The 9348-nt window shown below is 45.5% G+C and overlaps 1 protein-coding gene across 1 annotated transcript in view; it reads left to right on the top strand.

Annotated features, from left to right (window-relative positions):
* LOC107107165 (plexin-A2-like) overlaps positions 1-9348 on the top strand; it is a 552061-nt gene that overhangs the window by 393206 nt on the left and 149507 nt on the right. The window contains exon 12 of the mRNA XM_015407422.1: positions 8991-9013. Coding sequence (XP_015262908.1) covers positions 8991-9013 — 23 coding nt within the window. The remainder of the gene's footprint in view (positions 1-8990; positions 9014-9348) is intronic.

Here is a 9348-nt window from a genome sequence, read left to right as displayed (position 1 = left end):
GTATACCTAGACAGATTGCATTTTTCCTGATCTTTGTTAGCCTGCCTTAATATGTTTATATGTACATAACACTTATTAATTTGTAGAGTTATGTGGTTACTCATACTAACTACAAAATGCTGCCATTTGTGCTTGAGGAGGTATGTATTTCCAGCCCTAAGTCAACTGTGCTTTCTGTTCCAGCCTCCCATTAGCTGTTGCCACTGGAAGAACATGAGAGAAAATAATTATTGTTTAATTTATATCTCCAACGTAACCAAAGATACCATCTTTAAATGTTAGGTAGTCTCACATTCATGTTGCTGGAACATGAGTTTTATTTGAAGTCTTCCTCTTTTTCCTGGTTCATTCATTTATCACAAAACTTAAGCCACCCAGAGGCTCATTGGCATATTATTGTGGTACATGAAGCAGGAGTGAAAGTAGCTTCCTGGTATGGTCTCTCTTGGAAGGCTCAGAGCAGAAAATGAGAGTACCACTTTGGTCACTTTCTTATCAGTACTCTATATCAGCCCACACCAGCTTACTGGTACCCCAAATATGAAGGGCATAACCGTACAATAAATTTTGTTCTATTGACCCACTTGAATATGGATAAAATCTCCTGGTTTTCCATGATCCACCATGCCAAATTATGAAAGTGTTCCCTGGGTATCAGTCCATTTAGGATGGGTTTTACCATGTGTGATTCTGCAGGGAAGAAAGTTCCATTGTTGCAGTGGAACTTCCACATCTGTATTCTTAGAAATGTTCTTTGCTTCCCTTCGCTTGTCCTGATTTAACACATTCCCCTTATAACAATGAAGAGGAACAAATAAAGTGATGCATGGCTTCCTATTAAATTAATTTGTAGCATCTTTAATGCATAAACTGTATACACTTTTTACTGTCCTTGATCACCTATTCTCAGTTGTCAGGCTCAGTCATCAGTAGATGGCTATCCTTTCTGCCCTTTTGGCGGGCACACTAATTAAAACAGGAAAGTAATTAGTCTGTAATTGATTTCTCTGGATTGTAGACCAGTACAGGGGCAAGAGTCTTATGAAAACTTTGTTTACTGTAATGTTTTCATTGGTGAGAAACTGGCAGTGCTATAAATAGCTTTCGGCAGTGAGCTTTGGACTGTGGACTAAGAAATCATGGGGCTTTTGTGTTGCCATTTCCCAGCATTCACTCTGAGCTTAAGGCAGACTAACAGTGGAGCAAAGCCAAATATACTTTTCCATGGCCCAGAAGTCCAGAACTCCAAGCCTGTTACCACGATATGGTCTATTTGTGACATTTCAGAAATAATGTTTTTTTTTGTTTATGATTATAAAATTATATATATGGGAAGGGATGCAATTAGAAGCTTGTAGGGAGGTCTGGAGAAATTATGCTGTGACTCTGTCTGTTAAACTGGTGTTATACTTTGGATTAGGGTTGCTAAGTCCATCTTCCACCCCCAGCGGGGGACTTTGGGGGCGTTTCCCTTTTAAGTGCACGAAGCTGGCATTTCCCTGCAAGCCTGATCTCAAGCGGAGATCGGGCTTGGGAGGAAACACGGGTTCCACACACTTAAAGTTTGAGAGAGGGGTGGCTGTGGGTGTTGGGGGTGGGGCTTCCCCCGCCGGCCATCTGGCCGGTGGCGGGTAGAACCCTCCCCCCAAAAAACAGGGGACTCCTGGCAAACCGGGGGGTTTGGCAACCCTACTTTGGATGCAGAACAGCTACTTAAAAATGTAGCACATTTCATTCTGTGAGAAGAGTATAAGAAGAACCCTGCTGGATCAGACCAATGGTCCAAGTAGTCCAGTCTTTTGTCTCAGACGGGGGTCAACCAGTTACTCTGGAAGGCCAGCAACAGGGTATAGAGGCCAAGGCCTTTGCTTGATGCTGCCTCCTGGCCCTAGTATTTTGAATGTGGATATTCCCTTTAGTCATCATCACTAGCAGCCTCCATAACTCCATCTAATCCTCTTGTGAAGTCATCTATGCCTGTGGCCATCACTATATCTTCTGACAGTGAATTCTACATTTTGATCACTCATTGAGTAAAAAAAGGTATTTCCTTTGGCCTGTCCTGAATCTACTGTCCATCAACTTCATCGGATCCCCTCAAATTCTAGTATTTTGAGAGAGAGAGAAAGTTCTCTCTGTCCACTGTTTTTACCCCATCTAAACTAAAAAGTCTCAGACTCTTCAGTGTTTCCTCATAGGAAAGGTACTCCAACCCCTTAATCATCTTGGGCCCTGTTTATACATGGAAGTTGCGGCAGGAGAGGCATAAATGTCGGGTGGAGTATACGGGCGCGATCACAAGGACACATCTGGCAAGCATAGCACACCCATTGCCGGCCCATAGCATCCGCCTGAAGATCCGGAGTTAAAAAATACCCTGGAAAGCCTATTAGCAAATGGTTTGCTACAGGCTGTCGATAGAATACCTACGTGTAATCGTTCAAGCACACTCCTCTCACCGTGTTGACACGTGCCAAAAACACGCGCCGACAAACAAAACCCCACTTTGCCGCTGCGGCGTCTGATTGCATTCTGGCGCATTAAATTGCGCCGGCGCAAAAAGCCATGCCTCCCCACGCACAGACGTTATCTGGCCCGTGTGACAGGGGCCTTGGTTGCTCTCTTCTGTACTTTTTCCAACTCTGCAATGTCCTTTCCAGATCTGGTGACCAGAACAGCAAACCGTATGTCAAATGAGGATCCACCATCTAGGGGCAGTATAATGTTAACGGATTTATTTTCAGTCACTTTCACCTTACATGGTCTGATAAATAGCCACCCACCTCTCTCTGAAGTTGGGGATCACACAGATAAGGGTCTCACCAGAAGATCTCTGCTGTTGAACAGGTATTCATGGGAGAAGGCAATTCATTAAGCACCCTGATCCTTAGGGTTTTAACGGTAATAACCAAATTATACCCAGAAGCAGACATGTAGTCAGTGAAGGTCTCTTAAAATTGGCAGAATATGCTGTCTCTATCCTATGCTATTGCAGTTTCTGAACAGTCTTCAAGGACAACCAGCCCCATGTAAAGCACATTGTTATTGTTTAATCCATCTATGATCAGAGAATGAATAACTATGGCCAGATCCCTCTTCTTGAGGATAGACCAGAGCTGGCGTACCAGCTAAATGCCAGGGTGGAAAATCTGTGCTCGCAAACTCCTTCCAAGAGCCAGCTTGGTGTATTGGTTAAGAGCAGCAGACTCTAATCTGGAGAACCAGGTTTGATTCCCCACTCCTCCACATGAAGCCAGCTGGGTGGCCCTGGGTCAGTCAAAGTTCTTCCAGAACTCTCTCAGCTCCACCAACCTCATAGGGTGTTTGTTATGAGGGGAGGGGGGAGATGATTGTAAACTGCTCTGAGACTCCTTTGGGTAGTGAAAAGTGGGGTATAAAACCAACTTCTCCCCTTCCTCCTTTGCTGAATCTGGTCAACCTGTTAGCCTTTGAGGATCTGTCACAGACTGAGCTTAGCAATTGCATTCATCAGCCTGACTCCTAAGGGAACTTTATCCTGCCTGCCATGAATTATGATTCTAGCCTCTGGCCCTTGCAGATTGGTCCACTCATTTAGACTTCTTATCTTATCCTGACTGCTCATTTGTATCCCTTGCAGCCTTGGGGGGGGGCATCCATGGATCAGTGGTAGAGTGCTTAAGCTTCCAGGTTCAACCTTGACAACCTCCAATTAAAATTATAGGTAGTAGGCAGTGTTCCCTCTAAGCTGAGTTAGTGTGAGCTAGCGCACAGTTTTTTAGCCTCCGGCTCACACACTTTTGTCTTAGCTCAGGAAGGATGGCTCCAGAGCAAACTAATTGATGCAGCAGCCTAATCACTCACTCACAACTTTAATGCCAGTAGTTCACAAAGTAGAATTTTTCCTCACAAGACTCCATAGCTTAGAGGGAGCATTGGCAGTAGGTGATGTGAAAGATCTGAGTCCATGGAAACCACTGCCAGTCTTAGCAGAGGATACTGGCCTTGATGGACTAGTGGTTTTACTTAGTATGAACTGCTTGCTCAGGTGTCTTACTCTCAGCCGTCCCACAGAACTGCTGACTCAGACTTCTGATGATCTGGACACTGCTTCTCAACTTTAGCCTTATCATCCAGGCTTCTGACACTGGGCTAAGGTGCCATGTGTCACAGAGAAGACTTGAGTCTCTGCCTTAAATCCAGATCTAATAGCACTCCTAAGCTACAAACCTGTTTCTTCAAGGAAGAGTGCAATTATATCATAACAGTCTTCCATTAACTCTGTCATCAGTACCACAGTCTTGTCTGGATCAAGCTGCAGTTTATTGATTGTGATCCAACTTGCTGTCATCTTCACATGCATGTTAAGAACTTCTGCCATCTCACTTGAGTCAGATGGACATCAGAAATAGAGCTGGTGATATCCACATATTGGTGACACTGTGTCATGTTCAGGGTTAAGAATAGAGCTATTGCTCTAGCCAGGTTTTCTAGGATACAAATTACAATGACAACCAGTACAGAAATACACAGGAGCAAGGTCTACAAACCAGTTCAGAGTCAGGTAGCCAAAGGTTCAGTCCAACAGTCAAGGTAGGAGGGTTCAGGGGTCCAGTTCCAAGGCTTGGGAACAGCTACAGGATACAGAAGCCTGGGTCCTAGGCTTCAGGAGCAAGCACAGATTAGTGGAGACAAGGTACAAGGCAGCAGGGGCAGGGTAGAGCTCTGTTTGCTAGACAAATCAGCACACAGAGTGTTGGCACGCAAGGCTGTTTCCACACTGAGCCTGGCTCAGTGTGTTTCTTTTATCTGCCCCTTTTGCTGACTCATCCCCTGAGGGCCTGGTGTTGCTCCTTACAGTCATGTTCACCTTCCTACAGGTGCGGATTTCTTACTGGTTCCCTAACAGCCTGTCAGTCTTGGTCCTGCAAGGAACTAACACTCCAGGAACTAACACTGACCTTTGTTGAGCAGCCAAGCAAGCACTTCTCTCCTGAACCACCGAGCACTCTCTTCTTCTATGTGCTGCTGGCTCAGGATTGGCTGGCAGGGAAGTCAGATTCTGTGGCATCTCTTTCTTTTCCTGGAAGATCGAGTAGGCCAGCCGTGACTGGGAAACATTCTGACTTCCTGATGCTTCCCATATTGGGTCTGCTACCAGATCTGTCTGCTCAGGTGGGGATTCCATTGATGTGGGGCCTGATTCTTCAGATTCCTCCAAGGAGAAGGAGGTGGCAGCTGGCTGGCCCACGACTCACTGCAGTCCAAAATTTCTCAATAACATCTTCCAGAAGTTTCATGTAGATGTTAAATAGCATGTAGGACAAAACAAAACCTTGTGGAACCCCAAAGGACAAAAACCATAACGTAGAATGATTGTCCCCTAGTATTATCTTCTGGAACAGACTTGACAGATAAGCCCAGAGCATGGTGCCCCTGATTCCCATGGCACCCTGTCAGATGAGAATAATACGTGGTTGATGGTACTGAAAGGTGATGGGAGTACCAGAAGTCTCAACAGAGGCATACTCTACATGTTTTTATGGTAATGGACATCAGTCAGGGCACCCACGAAAGTTTCTGCTCCAAAACCAGGTCAGAAACCAGATAGAAATGGATATAGAAAATCAGTTTCATCCAACAAAGCCTGAAGCTGAATATCTATCATTCCTCAGAGCACCTTGTCCTAAAAAGGAGGTAGTGCCACCACCCTGTTGGCTGTGCTCATTCAATCCTATTCAGCTTGGATCAGAGACCAAACAACTTATTTAACTTCAGGTCTGAGAAGCTTCTAGCTAAGTGGGTTACATAGTAGAGAACTAGATTCAGTATTAGCACCATGTTGTATTGTACCTCTTGCATCAACCCTTGCCACAAAAGGCACATATATTAGGGAAAGGGTAGGTGGAGAGAGAGAGATAAATGTGAGAGATTTTGGCAAAGAGAAAAAGAGGTGCCAAAGAGAGAGACAGAGGAGAAGTTGGTGCACAGAGTGAGAGAGAGCTGGGAAGAGATTCTCCCAAGGTTTGCTAACTGGTAAGTAGGAGGTGGGTAGGGAAGAAGGGTTGTAATTTACCGGGCAGAAAGTGGGCTTCAGGCCGGTAGTTTTATTGGAATCCACAGATAGAGCAACAGCAGACTTAATGCAAATACAACATTAGTTACAGCCAATTTGCCAAACAAAATGTTAATTTTATTAGGGTTTTTTTTGGGGGGGTTGCAATTATTCCCTCTTGCAATGGCAACTTACTTACTGATTCCAGTAAGTTGGTTGTTGGGTCACAGCCAACAAGCTGAAACATGCTGCTGATGGAGGTTCTACTAGAATCCACAGCAAAAGTTCCCTACAGTTGTAGCCCCTGTTGCAGCCATTTTTCTTAGAGGTACCGAATGAACCTGTCATGTGCGGGCCTGTGTTTCATCTGTATATCTAATAGCCATATGTGGGTTCATCTGTGGATATCTAAATCCACCTATAATAACAAAAAGGAGATTTTCTCAGAACAGTTAAAATACATTGGGCGGGTTAAATTGCCCGATAAAACAAAAATATTGACTGCACATGTGCAGATAATGCACCTTACCTCCTCCAGGCAGCCAGGATGTTGGCCGGGAACAACAGTGACTGGGAGGAAGAAATTACAGTGGGCCTGGCAATGGGGGCTGGGAGCTCCGCCAGGCTTATTTATTTATTTATTCAATTTATACCCTGCCTTCCCCGCAAGTGGGCTCAGGGTGGCTTACGGTAGTGGCACCAGTTGCCAATAAAATCATATGAAACATATAAAACAGTACTAAACAAATAAAACCATAAAATCATAAGGTGCTATTAGTTATCCTCGTAGTGGTGTCCTACAGATGTCTCCAACAGCTGCATTCCAGCTCAGTGTCATCCTGAGTCACTCGATGGAATGAGCCAGATGTTAGAGCTGAGGGCCGGGCTCATTGATGGTAATAGTAGGGGCAGCTCCTAGCTGAAGGCCTGGTGAAAGAGCTCTGTCTTGCAGGCCCTGCAGAACTGTAAAAAATCCCACAGGGCCCTGATCTCTTCCGGGAGCTCATTCCACCAGTAAGGAGCCGCCACTGAAAAGGCCCTGGCCCTTGATGCCAGAGAGGAAGATGGCCAGGAGCCACAGCGGCCCCAGTGATGGCAGCAGGAAAGGGTGAAGCCATGGTGGGTCCAGTGCCAGAGGCCAGAGCTACGTCAAGGCCAATGCCAATGATGGGTGGAAGAGGAGGAGGAGGAGGAGGAGGAGATTGGATTTATACCCCACCACTACCCGAAAGAATCTCAGAGAGGCTTGCAATCCCTTTCTTTTCCCCTCCCCACAACAGATACCCTGTGAGGTAGGCGGGGCTGAGAGAGCTCTCTTGAGAACTGCCCTTGAGAGAACACCCCTAAAAGAACTTATGACTGGCCCAAGGTCACACCAGCAGCTGCACATGGAGGAGTGGGGAATCAAACCTGGTTCTCCCAGATTAGAGTTGTGCTCTTAACCACTACACCAAACTGGTGATATAGAATAGTGATGGGCAGAAAGAGAGAGAGTTATGGGTGGGGAGAGCGAAAGAAATAGTGAGGGGGTGGGTTCTGAAGGAGACTGAAGGTGAGAGGCATGGGGGAGAGAGAGGGAGAGAAGGGATGGTGGGAGGGAGGGAGAAAAAGTGAGAGACAGAGAAGTAGGGGGAGAGGGGAAGAAACAAAGGTGGGAGGGGGGGTCATTGGGGGGGGGACGGGGGGGGACGCCATCCCCCCGGGTGAGGTGCGGGAGGGCGGGGCCTGGAGCTCCCTGCTGGTGCCCGCTGGAGGTCGCCGGCGGCTGTGGGGAGGACACACTTCCGGTGATGTCAGGGGTGTGGCATATGCTAATGAGTTATGCTAATGAGTCCCCCTAGCTCTTTTTCTACGAAATGACCCCTGGGTGGGAGAATGGGATGGCCTCTCCCACAAGTTTCTTGTGTGCCCCCTTTGTATTCTTCTATCCAGCATGTGTAAGTCCTTTTATAATATTCCTCACATTTATTATAGTATTCTTTGATTGATAGACAGGCAAATCTTAATCTTAAAGACAAAGAAGCAAGAGAGATGGTCAAGCTTTGAGTAACTAGGACTTTGCACAAACAGATGCGAAAGAGTATTAGGATGATATACAGCACTTGCTGCAAAGAACACTGGGCAGTGGAATTGTCAATGAGTCCTTCAAGATACTGCTTTTTGGCCTGTTCTGCAGGGTACTGGCTGATTGAACTGCCTGATGACTACTTGGGAGGTTAATGGGTCATTAGGGAATTGGAACAGAAGCTTCCTTTCTCTAATACTGCTCTACACTTCTCATTAAGTTCCTAAGAATCATTATTCATCCCGTTTGCAAGCTCCATTATTTTATTTTTAAAGTTACTTAGTAGCTCAGTATTTTGCTTTTCCATAATAAGTGCCCCTATTATAAACAGATGGGTGAAGCAGGAGGGGGTAGGAAAGAAAGTTGCACTCCACAGTTAAAAATCCATCCGTTATAACACTCTGGTGGATCCAAGCCAAAGTTTAGAAGGCACACGGCCACCACTTAGCATTCAAAAACCCATCAGTGGTGTTTTTCAGCTTGTGACTGCAATCCCTCCAACAAGGTAAGTTTTTTGTCACTACAAGAGAAAAAAACCCAAATTTTGTTGCGTGTATGTGTCATATGGACCAAGGAGTTCCAAATGGGGGAGGCACTCACACTGATGGCATGGTTTGAATTTTCTATTTAAAATACTTTCATTCTGATGACATTTCCCTTCAGCCAGATTTGGCCTTGAGATCAAGGAGTTCATATGCAAGTTACAACTGGTGATTTAGGAGTTTATGGCTGATACTGCTATTTGTCAGTCTCATAAACAAAGGTGTTTTAATCTTTGTTTTATGCCTGCTGGTTTTGCTGTTGTTCAGTCACACACTCTTCACGACCCCATGGGCCACATCCCACCAGGCCCTCCTGTCTTCCATCATGCTCCGGAGTTTGCTTAATTTCATGTTCGTTGCATCAATAACACTGTCTAACCATCTCATCCTTTGCTATTCCCTTCCTCTTTGACCTTCAATCTTTCCCAGCATCAGGGTCTTCTCTAGTGAGTGCTCCCTTCTCATTTGGTGGCCAGAGTATTTGAGCTTCAACTTCAGTATCTGGCCTTCCAGGGAACAGTTATGGTAAATTTCTTTTAGGATTGACTGATTTGATCTCCTTGCAATCCAAGGGACTCTCAAGAGTCTTCTCCAGCACCATAATTCAAAAGAATCTATTCTTCAACACTCAGCCTTCCTTATAGTCCAACTCTCACAGCCATACGTGAAACACTTATTATATTTTCCTGGCTACAACTTTAACATAC

Source organism: Gekko japonicus, unplaced genomic scaffold (genome assembly GCF_001447785.1).
Source record: "Gekko japonicus isolate JY-2015 unplaced genomic scaffold, Gekko_japonicus_V1.1 scaffold322, whole genome shotgun sequence".
NCBI classification, from domain to species: Eukaryota; Metazoa; Chordata; class Lepidosauria; order Squamata; family Gekkonidae; genus Gekko; species Gekko japonicus.
The sequence above is the reverse complement of the archived record's forward strand: the minus strand, read 5'-3'. Positions and strand labels throughout refer to the sequence as shown.